General features: G+C 40.7%; 1 protein-coding gene across 3 annotated transcripts in view; it reads left to right on the forward strand.

The window, feature by feature from the left end:
- The window catches only part of RALGAPA2 (Ral GTPase activating protein catalytic subunit alpha 2), a 136,162-nt gene that overhangs the window by 82,817 nt on the left and 36,016 nt on the right, over positions 1–17,329 (forward strand). For all 3 annotated transcript variants that reach the window (XM_056357457.1, XM_056357459.1, XM_056357458.1), the window contains one exon: positions 3,074–3,201. In XM_056357457.1, the coding sequence (XP_056213432.1) occupies positions 3,074–3,201 (128 nt within the window). The remainder of the gene's footprint in view (positions 1–3,073; positions 3,202–17,329) is intronic.

A 17,329-nucleotide genomic window follows, 5' to 3' on the forward strand; every position in this document is an offset into this window, starting at 1 on the left:
CACATGTCCCTACACATTAAGTTGGTCTCCCCCCTCAAACTCCTTGTTAAGGCAGAGATCCCTACACAGATGGAAGCTGACGATATGCGAGTTCCATTGACTTTAATGACCCTTGGCATGGCCAGTAGATCTGCTCGGGAATTAATAATTCTGAGCATTGTGTCCATGCGGGCGTATGGTCCGGTTGTGCGCTCCTTGTGTAGCAGCGGGCTCTGCGGACCTGGAGCCTGGTGGGGACAGCAAGGCCTCTGCCAGCCTAACGCATGGCAGCAACGCCTTTGCAGGTCTCCGGAGAGTTAGCTCCACACAGCAGAAAGCTGTGAACTGATTTGGGGAAACGCTGCTGTTGGTTCTCATTTTACATAGGTTACACTTTTTCTTTGGTAATGTTAAATCGGTTGCTCTTGTACAAAGTCACTTCTATCTATTGCATTATTTTCTTTTTCCATCTGCCAGTGTATGCCAACTTTGTGTCATGAAAAATGTGTGCTTTTTGACAAACAGTGTGCCTGGGATCCTGAAATAATCTGTTCAATTATTCGAAACATGCTTGAAAAAAGGCATGTTTCCCATTTTCATGAAAGTCATTGTGAAGAGCACCCACTGTGCTCTTACTTCTGTGCTGTGGGGACAGAGTTCAGGGATGCTAAGGATAGGTTTCAGTTCTTGGGGCTCAGCTCTGATTAGCCTACTTTTCTGTTTTTAAAAGGAATTTTAGAGTAAAGTATGTTTTATTGGCATTTGACTATTAAACTTTCAGAGAAAATAATTGTTAACCTTTTTGTTTAAAAACGCCAGACAGACTGGAGATATTTTTGATAAATTTGCTGGAGAGTCCCCACTGAAAAGATTATTAATAATATTTTTTTAAATGTTGAGTGTATGTATATATGTGTTTGTATTTATATACACACACACATATATATGGTGTATAAAATATATACACCTTGTTTATATTTGACGTATATAAATTCTGGAATACTGTGTTAAGAAAATCTACCCCATTCCCTAGACTCCAGATGGTTTTGAAACAGTGAAACAAAGTCCTGTAAGCAAAAATTGCTTGTCAAAAAGCCTGACAATGAGTTTCCCTGTACAGTGGCATATGTAAGTGCTGATCTGACTTTAAATAGCTGGTATTTGTATGTTGGTATAATTTTAATGCTAGTGTGTACTTAACCTCCTTATTTGTACTTACATAAAAATATAGTTTTCCAGGTTTTTTTCTGCTTTTGTCAATACTTTTAAACAGAGTATGTGTTAAATTCATTTAGAAATGTTATTGCTTAAAGAGGAAAAACTGTGCTCTAGAACACTATCACATAGGTGGGTATAGACGCTTCCTGTCACCTTTCTTTCCAACTGCCTGGATAGTAATGCTAGCATTAAAAAAAAATGAAAGGGAAAACCACTATGGAAACATCTTAAACTAATCTGGGTGCGTTTTTTTTTTGGGGGGGGGGGGGGGGGGGCGTTGGTAATTATTTTAAGTAAAGGAATGACAAAGTAACTGTGTGAAAAGACAGCTGTCATTTGCAGATGTTATATTAAAACCAAATTTCTTCAGTAATTCATTGCCACTTCTAATTAGAGGAATTCCCTAGATGCAAGGGTTTTATATTATTCCTTTGTCCATTTATTGAATGACTGTCACAGTCACCCACAAGCAGTTGCAGAAGAATAATAGAGGGTATTTATTTATGTGATAAGCCTCTGTACAGATGGAAAAAATCCATAGCTTAAATATTGATAATTGCTACTAGTTTCTGTTTAGGGTTTTGGTTGGGGGTTTTGGTTTGGTGGTTGGTTGATTAGTTAGTGTTTGGGGTTTTTTTTTTCCATTTTGAGTTTGTGAAAGGGAAATGAGTTTACCTACTTGTAAATACTAAAACTTATTATATATTTAAGCATTAAAATTCTCTGGGTTTGACATGGAAAAATCAGTTATGTGTATGCAATTCCAGACGTTTTTCACTTCTATGAAGTGTCTATCTTACCAAGTATAGCCTTTATCTGAGGAGCCATATGTCACCACATGACATTATATGGTGGTTTCCTCTGGAGGTAACCCTGAAGGAACAGCATTTTAACAGCTTGGCCTGCCATGCTGGGACAGACCTGTTTGTGCCTGTCCCAGACCCGGTTGTAGGGCACTGCCTCTGAGAGGTGGTGGTTTTCCACCATCTCCTTTGCTTTCCACAGACCTCATTATCTTAGATCAACTCAACTTCCACCACCCCACCCACCCCCCTCCAGTGAAGTCCATGGAAGGAGTTTACAGGGGATGGTCTGAAACAAATACTCCTTTGCAAAAATTCCTACCAATGTCAGATTCAGCCAGTGAATCAGTTTCTCCTGTTGAGAGGCACAACAGAAGGCAGCTCTTAATATCTATTAAAAATGGAATATTGATTTCAAATTAATAGACAAATTTTGTTCATATGCATAACAAGCTCATGTTTACCCAGTTGAATATTCTGTGAAACATGCTGCATATCCATGTAAAGTATACTGATGGCAATTATAGAAGACTTGCAAACTTAAAAAAATCAGGGAATTAATACCACACTGGAAGCTTCAGTGTGGGAAGCAATGTGGTCATGCTGTTATCTGGCAAAATAACGTACTAGTTTTCTGTAGTGGTTCTGATGTTCGTTATTCCGAACATCAGTAATATAATGCAAGACAAAGTGTGTTGTTCTAGCAAGGGTACCACCTGACTGACTGTGCTGACCTGGCTGGTAGTGGCCTTGCAGCTACAGCTCATGGAGATGGTTTGTTTCTGTGTTCTGCTGGACTTGGAGGAGTCTCGTTGTAGATCTAGAGAGGAGACCTAGAGCGAACTGACACTTGTAACACAACCAAATAACTTCATTGCCTAGAGCAGGACCATGTGAAACTTGCCTCCCTGGCACCTTTCTTAAGCAGCAGATGCCTTGCTGTGAAAAGCCCTTGCAAGTCAGGCATGTTGTTTCTGATTATGATTTTGGAAGTTTCTCCCGTGCCCTACACTGGCCTTTCAGCTTCCTTTGGCTCAGCTTTTCATGTGGTGTTTTTATTTTGGGGTCCACAGGTGCCATTTTTTGGTCCTCTCTTCAATGGAGCAATCGTGACTGCAAAGCTGCTGCCAAGCCTCATATGTGCCACGTGCATCAATGCCAGCAGAGCCGTCAAGTCACTCATCCCGCTCTACCAGAGCTTGTATCCTTTCCTCCCACTGGGGCGATGCTCCCCTTGGTAGGGTTCTTACTTCTGAATGTTCTTCTGTGGAGAGGTAGGCTTTAATGAAAATCCTTCCCATGTGACTTCATTGGAAAAGGTCAAAGCTTTGTTCGCGTCAAGCTCAATCTTTTCAGTTGTTCACACCTGGCTGCCATCCAGTGTTTTAAAAATAAGATCGTGACATCACGAGAGTGGTCTCACCAGCAGCTTCAGACGGTCTTGCTGGTGGTGAACTTGGACTTAACACTGATGCTTTGAACTGTAAGTAATGATAATACTCTATTTTCTTTCAGACTAATAGAAGTTATCTACTGTGTATATTAGGCTAATACGCAGAGCTCTGCTATTCAAAGTAGTCGTCCAATTGACTTTACTTGGACTCATTACATTAATAAGACAGATGGGATTTGGCTCAGATACGGATGTTTCAGTTCATGAATTCCGGTTTCATTGCAGCTACGTCTGTATTTGGGCATTTTCAGAACATATTTTCTAACAGTTGCTGGAAGATAACTAGATGGTATGCTTCTGTGTTAGAGGAATTGCAGCATGGGCTTCTATTCTTGTGATAACAGCATTATTAGTAATCTTTAGTTATTCTAGGATTTTCTCATAATGTAATCATGCTAGAAACGTTTTATAGCTTGCTTTGTTAATCATACTGCTGAGTTTTCTTTGGGGAGCTTTTGATTTGAGTATTTCTCTAATCGTATTACAACTTTGAGAAAGAGTTTGCAAATGAAATTTTTTGATCTTTGAAAGAACATTGATTAATTAGAGATGCACATTTTAAAACCACAAAACATCCCACAAAATACTGGGCTTTTTTTGAAAAGGCTAAACTTTATCCGGTAGACTTTGCAAAAGTCATCAGAAATTGGAAGTAGCATTGTGGTTAAATAAATCAGTATTTTATCAACTTCATTGTGGACTTGGTTTAAAATAGACCGTTGGTGGCTTTTGTGTAAGCAGTTGAATGCAATACATCAGCTGCAAAACCATGGCAGTACTTAGCAGATGATGCAAAACTTGCCAAGTTTTCCACTTCTGTTTCATGAGAGAAATCTAGCTAATTGATAAAATTCTTCTTTGCAGAACTTAGCTTAATCCATGTGCTTCAGTAGTCAATGTATAATAATAAAACAGCAGTGTAGTAAAATTAACATAAGGAACAGCGGTCATAAGAATGAAGAGATCCTGTTGACTCCTACTGCTGTCCCAGCACCTCACTCCTGGAGTCCTCTGATTCCTGGTTCTGCTCATCTTTTGGCTTTCCACGTTCTGTGAGCAGTGTGCACCAGCCTGCTGTGCTTGCACTCTCCAACAGGGTCTCTCAGGGTCCTTCCTTGTCCCCAGGGAAACGTGAGCAGCACAAATATGATAGCACAAGCCACTTCTCGGCATATGTTTGAGGTCTAGCTGAAACAGCATCTGTCCCCAGATTCTTTTCTTCCTTTTTTGTGCCTGCTTTTGCAGCAACGATATCTGTAGTGAATCAACTGCTGCTTGTCTGTTTGATAAATGAAAGTGGATTGAGACTTCTGAAACTGGGCAAAGATAATGTGGTGGGAAGATCCCATCAGGATGACCCTGGAGTGGGAGAGAAAGCTATCTGTAACTTTTACCATAGATAATGAAACACTTTCAGATGTACTAAAATTCTTAATGAGCCAGAAATTGGCATGTGAATGAATATATGCGTAAAAGGTGTTGTTTGAGTCTATCCAATGCAGTAACGCTGCTCTATAGCTCCCAAAGGGTGCACACACAGTGAATGATTTTGCTCTGGTGTTTGCTTTGCTAACTGAGAGGGAAGCAGAGCCAGCGATTTAAACAGTAAATGAAATAGTTTAGCAATTTGGGTCAGACTGGACATGAAAATAACTCAAAGGTGGAATAACTCAAAAAATTGCCATAGAAGGAAGGAAATAAAAAGCACCAATCGTGGAAAAGTAACAGGTAATGTTTGGTGGCACCAAAGATGTAACCTTGCCAGTTCGAGTGACTGCAGGAAAACTTGTGTGGGGCAGAGGTGAGGAGTAGTCTGCCACTTCTGTTTGTCACACAGGTCATGTTAAGAGTCAGCATCCATAATAAGGATTAGTAGCTAAAGATTTTCTTGATTCAAGCATGGTTAGAAATTGATTGAATGCTTCAGTTGGTGTTAATGGTTCAATGGTGATAAGGCACTGAGCCCGTGGTGCTCATATTGGAGCAGCAGCAGGGAGTGAAATACCTGCTGGGACCCTACCCCAGCTGGAGCAGAGCCTGTACCCTCGCTCCGGCCTCACAAGGTGCAAGAGGAATGAGCTGGTGGCGGGGCCCATGGGAAGCGCTGCCTGCGCGGGGTCGTGTGCCGTGGAGCTGGGGCAGCATCTTGCCAGCAGTGACAGCTGAAGTCACTTGTTGGAAAGTCTGTAAACTCTGGTTACAGCTGCACTTGTCAGGGGCTCTGAGGGAAGTGTAATCAGCCACAGAGATTAATTTGCATCTCAATTAGGAAAGAGTCAGGAGGAAGCATAGGGTCTGTTGCTGGAAGGTTGTGGAAGAAATCTCATCAGGCACAAAAGGCTCCCAAGTCTCGGTGCTCCAGCAAGTGGAGGACAATATCCGAGTCCGGTTTCCATGGGGACCAGGACCGCAGGGCCGCGGGAGAATCTCGCTGTGCACTGTAATCGCTGGGTCATGATGACACAAATTCCACTGTTGTACCCAAATACATTTTTCTGTTGGAAATCTCTTTGAAAATGAGGAAGGTAACTATGGCAGACCACATTAGAATTTTATCTTTTAAATCCATTTTTTATGTTTATGTAACTGTTTCTGTTTTAAGGAATTTGTTAGAGCAAGAAAAATACTCCTTAAAAAATAATTACCTGTATTTAAAGTTTAGTTTAAAGTTATTCTGGCTACAAGCTCCTTGCATACATCAAATGGCCTGCGATGGCATTACACAGGAGCAAAATGAGGGTAGTTAATGCATAGCTCAGTTGTCTTTTGAACAGTTAAAGCTCGGTTGTCTCTGTAGCTGCTGCAATGTTTACATGGTCATGGTTGATTATGCATTAGTACATGTTGAAAATAATCATTTTTTCAGGAGTGCATTCATTCTTCGTGCAATGCGGCACTGAGTCTGTGAGGCTGCAGACCATACTAATTGGTGCTCTCACCACCCTTAAGTAACTGTTGAGTGTAGGTAATATATTTCAGCAGCCTCACCAGTCTTTTTTAGGCAAGTTTTTATTTTAAATATGCCTGTGTATTTTAGGGAAATCATAAACAATAAGGTGGCTTAAAATATATAAGAACAAGGAAGAATAATATTTAAACTTAATAAAATTGTTTTATGAAAACACATGTTTATGCAAGTCTTTGAGAGCATTAAAGTCACCTTTCTATGTGCTGGGGAAAGGAAGGAGCAACGAATCTCATGGATGAATAATTATATATAAAAACTAAAGTTCCTCTTAATTAAGCCCAAGTAAAGCAGAGGTTGCTAATTGTCAGTATTTAAGACTAATGCTTGTCTGTAAGCAGAGAATACCTTAGGAGGGGAGAGCAGGGATGAAAAACAGTGTGTTTGTAATTGGTGCTTTGGCTGCAGTGCTTTGGTGATTGTAATGGGGCTGAGCAGGACCCTCTCTCTAAGCAAGGGTCTATTCTGGTTCCAGTAGCGTTGAATAATTCAAAAAATGTTAGGACTGATGATACAAAACTGCACCTCTGTGCTTTCTTCCAGCTTAAATTTGTTGTATGCTGGAAAGGATTTTTGAACACCTGAATGTTCTGGAGTCCCTGTTGCCCTAAGCTGCAGTAGTGCAAATAGTGCACATCTTTGGGAGCTGGTCTTATCTTTAAAGATAAATACTTTGGGGGGTGGGAGAGCATGTGGAAAACATGGTTTGTATTTCAGTCCTTATGGGTCTGATTTACAGCTGCTGTTCAAGCTGACTGTTTTTAAGCTCGGGTACTAGTAAACCTCCAAATATGAAAATGTAACTAAGTCTGCAGATGTCAGGCACATTGGTTCGTCCATAATTTAATGTTGCCCCCCCAAAAGACTTTTGAGATTTGGGAACGGTGATGTCTGAGCAAAAGATTCCCCTTGGAATGCATAGGGAAATGCAATTTTGACTACCCAGAATCCAGATTGTCTTTCAAAATGGAGTAATTTCCCTGCTCCTTGAATTGAATTGCTCTTGTTTAGAGATTTGCAAGTTGGTCTCAGGTTCTACTTGAGAAATTTCATACCCGGGATGCTTATTCTCTCCCATCGCATATGTTTTGATAATAACAATAGAGGTAAACATCCTGGATTCTTACATCTTTTATCATCAACTTCTAAAAAATAATTTTTAAAAAAACCTGTAATGCAAAATTACCTTCGCAATTAAGACAGCTGTTCTTTAAATTGCATTGGCTGAAAGATTGTGCCAGACCTGGTTTGTATGTGTATGGTGGAGCAATGATTTTTGAGCTTCTTTACTGGCAAGAAAAGCTTCTCAGAGTTTGAAAAATGGCCATGGTGATGAAGAGCAAACTGGTGAATTGCTGTCATTATCTGTGAAGGGGGCCCGTGTACCTGAATGTAAATGCCTGTACCTCTGTGTTTCCACTCTGCTACTGAAAAAAGCTGCTTTTTAGTTGAAAAATTATTTTGATGCCATTTGTAGTATCTAACCGCTTTCTTCCACTGTTTCAAATAACTACCATACTTACAGGCCTACTTGGTCTCACTAACAGAATTTGCAGAAAAGTAAGAGAGATTCTGACATGTCTGAAATGTTACCCTAGCTTCCACCAGCTCTTTGTAAGCAGCCTATGGGAGGGTGTAAAATGTCCCTATGTGCAAGCCCCAGCTGGCTTCTCTCCTGCATTCTCAGCTGATTTTTCATAGTCTTTGAATTGCTTTCTTAGCAATGTAAGCTACATCTATCTTCCTGTGAATGAGTAAATAGGGAGTTAGTTCCTGTTGGGATTTATTGAGAATTAACATCTCTTATTGTCTTTTTAAGCAATCTTACTTTTAGGATAAATTAGTTTGGTCTTATGGAAAAGGGGTTTGTTCTTATTCTGTCTGTTCATTCCTGTGTATTTTTCATCATCTTCTGTAGCATCTTGACTACAGTGCTGCATTACTCTACAGGGCAAGAAGAAATAACTGAAGGAGTGGGCATGCAGACTCATGTGTGTCAGCCCTATTTTTGCTGTTGGAACTGTCCATTCCAGGTAGCTGTGCAAGTGTTCTTGAATGTGTAATCGTAACAGATCTCTAATACAAGCTGTGCTTCTTCTGCCTTTTTCATTAATATAAACAGAATTATGTAAGGGCTGTCCTAAATATTCTTAGTCTGGTAAGAAGAAAAATAAAAAATTACCAGAGGTTGTGGTACTGTTTCCAATGTTGTTTGTATTAGTTGTTCGTTCAAAGAGAAAACCTGAAGTTAAGAGTTTTAAATTCTTCTTGTTTGTGGTGGATGTTCGTAGTACTTTGCTGCAACGTAATGCTAATGCACCTATGCATTAAAGACTGAAGGTGTCTGTGCATTAGAACAAACAAAAAAGGGCATGATGAGGATGCATATGCTTTACATAATATCTGAGCACTGGATGTCACCATTTCCCTACTTACGATTTGCAGTCCTGTTTGTGGGCCAGAAGAAAACACAGCCCTTGCTTTGGAGAAGTAATTTGATACATGAACAACTCTTAAAGTTGCAATGAATATGGTATGCCTGCTTAACTATACCCAACAAGTACTTCATTAGGACAAAAACAAAAGACCATCTAAGTACGCAACAAAACAAGATATCCATAACTTCGCTTCCTTGTATTGCATCCAGATACTAACACATCTACTATCTTGGTATGTTGTATCTCGAATCAAGAAGATTAAGCAAAGAACATCAACTCTGAATTTAGAATTAATTCCTTTTGTTGCTTTAAGCCAATGTCTGATTAACTTAAAGTAGAGCAACTGATCTGCTTACCTGCTTTATCAGAGACTAAAAAAGAAAGATACTTGCTATGATGGACTTAACTGTGTGAATGGCTGTCATGTATTTTGTTGGTGCATGTAACATCACATGCCTGAAAACACATTTTGTGTCCCTTTCAAAATGTGCTTTGTTGAGCTTGCATTTAGAACTCTGCTTTGGTTAAAAAGGGGTGTTTGATTGTACCATGAAAATAAAATAGAAAGCCTGTTACTCTTTTTAGAGAAGGGTTTGCAATTTGTTCCCTTTATTTCATCCAAAGAACTTACGCCCTCAAGCTATATAGATGCTGTTAGAAATTACTATGAAATTCTAAAGCATGTGTCACAGGAGCTGTGACAATTTATATGACATGGCATCTGACAGTTTTCTGCCGAAGTGATCAGTTCTGGCTCGCAAGAGTGTCTGTCTGTAGTCAGTCCTCTGCTGCTTTGTCTGCAGAGAGCAGCAGGTTTAACTTGCCATCCTTCGCTTTTCTGGGGGTTTGCTGTAACCACCCTCGTGCGAGGGTTTGAGTTTCAGACAGAAGTATTTGGTCCCGCTGCAGCAGTTGGAGGGACGCTGATGAACACGGCCGTGGCTGTACAGGGTGGTGTAAAGCAGCACTGACCTTCATTCTGCAGTGCAGCTCCCTGCTGGAGTGGATCGATGGCCAGGCTGTCTGTCTCTGCGGCTGCCTTCCCTCCTCGCAGCAAGAACCTTCTCCAGGCAGCGATCGATGCCTCTAATCTGCTCCAGCCTGTAATAAGTCATGCGAGGCAAAGCTTTTAGGTGGCATTACATGGGATTGTGGAGGCGGCTCTTCAGCTTTTATTCATAGTGCTCTTCATAGACTTGCAGAGAAATCTACTGCATCCTGCTTGTTCATGTACAAAGAGTATATAATGCTTCTGCAGATTTAAACTTCACATGCTGCTGAGTGATGTATGGACACAATTGTTTTAAATTAATATATTTGTGTGCATGTGGCTGTACGTACCTCTCCCTGTCATAGTTTCTTGCTAGACATGTATCTTGTATATGCATTACTGCACACTGCTGGTGAGCATCACCATTTTACAAAGGCAAGGGAGACAGTGGTGAAGTTTGCATGTCAACAGTATGAATTATTTTTCTGCTGTAGCGTAGGGCATCGTTATTCTTCTCTACGGCTGGAAGCTGTGAAGATCACTGAGGGTTGCTGAGAAAGTCCCAAGCTAAATCTGTAGAAGGGTTTTACATGGCACAAACTGCTGCCCCGCCATATGATGATCTCTGTGCAGCAGCCATGCTGTTCAGTTAGAGTAAATAAACCCCAACAGTTTTAAGGGCTTGTATTTGCGAAGTGATTTAATGGGTAGTTCCAAAAATAACCCTGTGGCAAAGTGACATCATGAATGTAATGTGTTTTTTTTTTTTAAAATTAAAAGTGAATTCACTATGTGATGTATGTCAGAAATGCGGGGGGACTCCACCAAACTCAGCTTTGGATTTGTTAATTAGTTAATTAGTGCACATACATGTGCACTAATTTAAAACAAGGTTCCTAAAATACACAGACATACCTCTTTAGCCCTAACCAGAGACTGGAAAGTCATGATCTTGCTGAAAATAGCGTAGTAGCTAAAGCATAAGCAGCAGATCAGGGTTGGGAGTTGGGAATTTGAATTCTAACTCTCCTCTGCCATCGAGAAGCTGCTCCTTTGAATGAAACACTTGGTTTCTTTATTCCGTTTCTTAATCAGTAATATTTTATTTGTTCATGAATAATTTTGCAAAAACCTAGGGGGTTTAAGTGCAGCTTTAAACTTGTGTCCTAGAGCTGAATCAAACTTGATTGTGTAAAACTGTTCGTGTACCACTGTTGGTCTTAAGAGTGCTCTGAGTAATATTTATCCAGTTAAATCTGTAAAAGCATAACTTAGTTCTTCATATATTCCCAAGCAAAATTCAATACATTTCTCTGGCAGTCTGCAAAGAGCACCGTGAGCAAGGGATTCTGAGGTTTGTACCCACTGGCCCCACTCATCATCACTCGCTGCAGTCCACGTGGCATTGCTCATGGAATGCCAACAGTTGGGTCAAGCTGACAGTGATCAGTGTTTCTGTTGTTGTCTGTAAAAATAAAACAAGTTCATCAGAAGTGCAGTTTTGTTTGTGCAATCATGCCCTACCCAAAGGGTTTCTAGGAGGTCTGTGGTTGAAGTCTGCCTGCAATTTAACTTGCAATAATGAAGATTGAGTCAGTGTGGTACTGGTGTTTTGTTTGTAACTAACTAGTAAATGTACCTTTCATAGTAAGGTGTGAACTCAAGCTCCCACTCTCTTCAAGATACACAGAGGTCTGAACAGCTATCACTTTGTGGTTTATGTTTTCTGTTGCATTAAAGAACTGTGGCTTGTGTTTAATGAGAAGCTCTCCAGACTGACAGAAGCAAAATTGGTATGTTCAGGTTACTACTAAGTAGTTCATTCAGTCTTTGGGGGTTTTTTGGTGATTTTTTTTTTCACATGCACACCAGAGAAATTAAAGGGGTTTGTGTTCTTTGTATTTTGAAAGTAAGTTTTGATGATTTTGCTGTTCCGCCCCTTTTAACTTTGAAGGGATTTGTGTGGCTAAAACCTCCTCTGTAGCTTTTGGAAACTTGCTTTTAAACACTCACTTGCGCTGTGGATTTCCTTGGGCTATTTTTGTTTGGCTTTTGTCAGAAATGGGTGACAAAAAGAAGAAAATGGAGCTTTATCCGAGTGGACTTTAGTTCAGGCTGTGCAATTCTCACAGGGACAAAGCACACGTTGCCGTCGGTGTGAGTTTCGCCTGACTAAGGATTGTTGCCTTGGCCCACTCTGCTGCGTTGCTGGCAAGAAAGAGATGATGTTTGTATTTGAGCGCAGCAAGGCACCCGGCCCCGAGCCCTTGCTGCAGCACTGGGGAGTCTGGTGGGCGCAGCGGAGCCGCGGCATTGAGGTTTTGAGGAACAGGCTAAAATCTCCAAAATCTGGGCTGCACAGGACCTGCCAGCCATGGGGTCGATCCCCTCTGTGGCGGGCTTTGTGCGCGCTCGCTGTCTCATTAGCATGCTGGCTGGCCGCCGCCGCTGTGGCGCGCTGGCTTTGCTAGCCCTGCTAGCTCTGCTAGCTCTGCAAGCTTACCAGCTGTTCCTGCTGCTCCCGACAATGTCCAGCGTGTTCGGATCACCGGGTTCCTGCGCTCGCTGCCGTGCACAGACAGCCTTTCCGCTGGGGATGCCCACGTGGCTGCCCGTCCGCAGCGGCACTGCATAAAGTAACAGGCCCTCGCATGGCATATGGTGTCTGGATTCATACAAGATGCAAAACTATTCTGCCGCTAATGCACAATGACTCATAGCATTGCTAATTTTTCTAACAAAAGCCCACTTCCACACCCACACTTTTAACCCCTCAGGCTAAAAAGCCTCTTCTTTGGTTTCAAAGCCTTGGAAATGTAAGGAGGTGGCTTCTGGATCAATATATGAAACCCTATATTTATTTAAAGCATACACAAGTTCTAACAATTAAAATTTCAGTAAAACACAGTTTTGAAATCACTGTTCTAACATACAGTAATTTTTTTTGCTCCAGTGTAGATAAATTGCCAAATGTTGGGCAATTTTTAGTTTTTTGGCAGCTACATCTTACAAAAATGGTCAGAAGGCAGCATAGACAATAAAAAGTTACTTTCATTTAAGAGAGAATCAAAGCAACGTAGCTAGTACATCTACAATGATCGTATATTGCAGCATAAGTTACTAAGCCGCTTATTGTGAGAAGCTTGTAATATCTGGCTGTCTTTTCTATATACTAGCTGTTCAGGGAGAAAAATAATACGCTTTCCAACTAGAGGGAGCTGCTGGTATCGCTGATGCTGATTCTTAACCTTCCAGTCTAATTCCTTTGTGCAGAAAGTACAGTGATCGTTTCTACATTTTAATAAAATCAAGTTAAATTACCCCGAGTAATTTAGATTGAAAGGACGTGTCTTAATTTTTACAGTGTAATCATCAAATCGATCTGTAAAATTCAGAGAAAACTAAAGCATGTCCTGGTTGCATGGCACATGGGTACTCTGCATGAATGTGGAATTATATAGGTCATGAAAAGACGCGTTAGAAGAGAGAGTGAAAAGCTGAGGCTTGCTTACTGTTGTTACAAGACAAAAAGCATAAGGGAAGTATGAGCGGTAGGGAGGGGAGCAGGCGGCGCAGCAGGAAGCTCCCCGCACCCTCCATCTCAACAAAGGAACAAAGGGACCTGCGGTGAAAGATGAAGGTGGCTGAGTTCGGCAGCTCAGGCTCCCCATGAGCAACTTGTTACGGGGGGCCTCTGTGGACAGTGCTTTAGCAAGGCTAATGCTCCTGCAGGGAATGTTTTTAAAGAGAAGTCCTGGCTTTACTAGGAGGTAGTTTGAGAGCTTTTGTGGAGCCGGTGACTCCACACCAACCTGCTGTGGGGTTCCCAACGGATCCGGTGTCATGCACCGCATCCTCACTGTGGCCAAAGCCCAGGTGCCGACCTCGGAAACTGCAGTTTTGATCCTGAAAGGCAGTTCCCGTGTCCCTGAAACTGGGCATTCGCCTCTTCGCAGGCAGTGAGAAGGCGCAAAGGACGCAGAAGGGCAGCTAGATGTGTACACAGGCATTTTCATGTGCGTCTCCGCAACAACCCAGATGCTTGCATTAATACAGACGTGTAATCACCAATATGGGTTTATACAATTTTTCAAATTTTTCTTTTTTTTCCTCTTTTAAAGAGAACCTGACTTGAGTATGTTTTCCATGCTGCAATCACTTCATTCAAAAGTTAAGAAATAATTTTTTAAACAGGAAAAATGTTTTTAGGTTTAGCTTTGAATTTTCTTAATTGCTTTCTTCCTCTTTTCGTAAGAATGAGCTTCTGAATTCTGTGTTGACCATGCTTTGAGCAGGTGAGACTGCATCACCTCCTGACACTCTTCCAACTCACAACAGATTCTGTGCATCTGATACTAAGAGGATGAGGTGCCTAATTTTTGTGCCTGTTATATAAAACCTACTTTAATGGATAGCACCATGATCTTGTATCATTCTTTAAAGAGGAAAGGCTTTCCTTCTGTATGCACTTGAAAAAATTTTAAAGCCATCCTGTTGCTGGGGATTTTTTTATTATGTTGGGGACATAAACATGGAGACAGCAAGAGAGTGGAATAGGAGAAACCCACTTTTTCATAGTGGGTTTACTGGCTGGTGTATTTAATTTGTATTTTTTCTTTCCTCAGTGTCATACTTTTGTGTGTGTTTCACAGTAAGATTGACTGTCAGGGTTCTAGTCTGTAAACAGGGGCAGGTGGATTTTAATGATTTCTTAAATCTAATGCCATGTAACAGGCTAGTACATGTACAGCATTTTCTGTTTAAAAAAAAAAAAATCCGAGTTAATTTGCTGGTTTTTAATACTTTCTCTGAATTGGCCCGTGCCAGGTTTTTTTTGAGAACCTGTACTTGTAACTTCTGCCAAGCAACTGATGTTACTGTACCTATTTAGGATTAACCATTTCATTCATTTTCACCTGTGTAACAATGTGGATGATCTTACAAAACCTTGCTAGCCTACAGTTTGTTGGCTTCCTTAAATAGGCATTCTCCTGCCTGCCTTTAGGCTGGGCAAAGTAGTGTCATTCAAGCACCTGTTATTTCACTTAGAAATCTTTGTGTTATCACTGTAACAAACAAACTTGGGGTTAGCTTGGTTTTTCATTACTGCAAAGTCTTGATACTAAAAATGCAGCATCATTAAAGTGAAGTCATTAAACTTCAGAAAATAACCTCAACCTAGCATACATTCATTTTTCTTTTCTCTTGTTCCTGAAAGATCTTACTGTAACTTGTGCCATACCTGTGACTCAAATTAACTTCCCTGTCTTGAAAGTTGACTTCAGGAATTTTTGAGGGCGCTGTCTGCCAGACTTGACACCATTGGAGGTGATTAGAAGTGTAGCAGTACAGAGAAGATGATAGAAGTATAGAGCTGTTACTTTGAGGATCGGGTACTGAAGCTGATGTTCAGAGGCTTCACATATCAGAAATGAATTCCTCCCCTTACTATTAATTTGTCTCCATCTTACCACCTTCCTCTCCCCACTGCCAGCATCTGTTACAACTGGGAAACTGGAAGCTCTGAAAACACTGTTTCCCACAGGCAGGTCCAGTAGTAGAAAATGGAAGTGGCTGGGATTATTTTTCTGTCCTTAATTTTTACATAAATCTCCCATGTTTCTTAAAGGTTTGGAGTTGTAGGAATAGCAGTTACACCCTGTCTGAATAACCTCAGCTATACAGTTCTCCATGCAGCTGCATTTTTCTGATTGTACTAGGTTTAAAACAGTGTCTGTACCTGATGTTGAACATTTCCATTTCACTGGGAAGATAAGAAGAAACATCAGTGTCTTTATTTAATGTGCAACAAAGGCTTCCTATTCTCTTCATTTCAATAACTGGTTATTTTTTAGCTTGTTCCCTTGTTTGCTGTACTGTTGCTAACCCTTTAGGTACTGTATGCCCTGCACTCCCCTATGGCTAATCAGTCCTCCCGGATGTCAAGAGAGGGACGGTGCAACCCTTAATAGTTAGATTACTGAGCATTTTTATGGGGTTTGCAGTAGAGGGGAATCATTCCAATCCAGAAGAACTGTTTTAATTCAGAAACGTTTTCTTTACAGGCTTTTGCAGAGCCTGTTGGGTTTTGTGCTCCCATGTTTTATGACTTGTTGCCATGATAATTCCGCTCATCTTACAGGTTTCTCTAATTGTGATTGATGTGTAATCATTCATTTTATTGAACCTCATTAAGGTCTGCGAACCTCTGTACTAACTTACAGTAATTAGAGCCCAGATAGCCTTTCCATCTGTTCACAAGCACTGTTTAATTAATGAACTTTTAACATGTTCTTTGCCTTGTAAAAGCCCTTAGTATTCTCAAGTTGTTGAATAGGATTTGCATGCCAGCATTTCCGTTTTTTTTAAAATGCCACAGCAACATGCATTTTGGAATCCCAAAAGTCAACACAAAGTACGGGGATCTCAGAAAGCAAAGTGGAGAGATTTTAGTTTCAATTTTTCATGTCAATTACAATATCTGTAAAACTGATGTCTACAAATAAAAGGCTCACATGGATTTCAGTGTTCTTTTTAACACCTGAACCAACAATTTTTAATCTTCCCTTGAGTCGCTGCAGAAGATACACAGAGACCAGTAAACAAAATGTTTCATTTTTCAGTTTAGCACTTACTGGAGGAACACTAGAAATGAGATGCATACAAACGCACATTTTCCTCCCCTTGTATTTCATCTTTTTGTTGCGTTTAGAGCATTGGGACTGAGATGGGTTTGTTACTTCTTTCTTTTTTTAGTCTTCGGTATAATGAGATTTTAGGATGGAGTGAAATTCACCAGTGCTGTTGGAGTTATTGTAGAGAGTATTGTAACAATGGTCCAGAATTGCGAGAAAACGGTAGGACAGAAGATCGTAAAAACTTTGAGTGTTTCTGAAAAAGTCTTAGAACACTTCTGTGTATTAAGAATGTGTAGTCACATAGTTGTGCTGAAGGTGAATGTCAGATTACTGTTGTGACTGACTTTGGAGCGAGAGAGATTAGTAACAGAGAAAAAGGACCCTTTTTCCTAAGGTATTTTTGCATTCATGATTTGTTGCCCTTTTTTTATATATGGCACGGTATTGCAGTACTGTAGTTGTGCTTTACCTAATTTGGATTGATCTTTGTTTACCTTAAATACTCAGGACAAGAATTAAGTCATCCTACTCAGCTCCCTCAAAATCCTTTTCAGCATCCAAAGGCAGACCATCTGTCTGGTCCAGTCATTCTTTCCTCCCCCAGTATGCGTTTTAGCTGGTGCTTTGAGTACGGCTGTATCCTGGAGAAGTGAATATATGTGAAAATATGAAATCAAAGTCCTGGGTGTGGGGCTGTATTGCCTACCTTCTAAATTTCAGATATTATTTGTGAAATAACTAAAAAGAGCCCCTGGTTTCTGTTGTACCTTCGGAGTACTGTTCTGTAGCACCGTGGGAAAGGCACAGGCAAACTTTTCTATGTTGTGGCAGTTCTTGGCCATGT

The sequence above is a fragment of the Falco biarmicus genome, chromosome 12 (genome assembly GCF_023638135.1).
Source record: "Falco biarmicus isolate bFalBia1 chromosome 12, bFalBia1.pri, whole genome shotgun sequence".
Classification (NCBI taxonomy): Eukaryota; Metazoa; Chordata; class Aves; order Falconiformes; family Falconidae; genus Falco; species Falco biarmicus.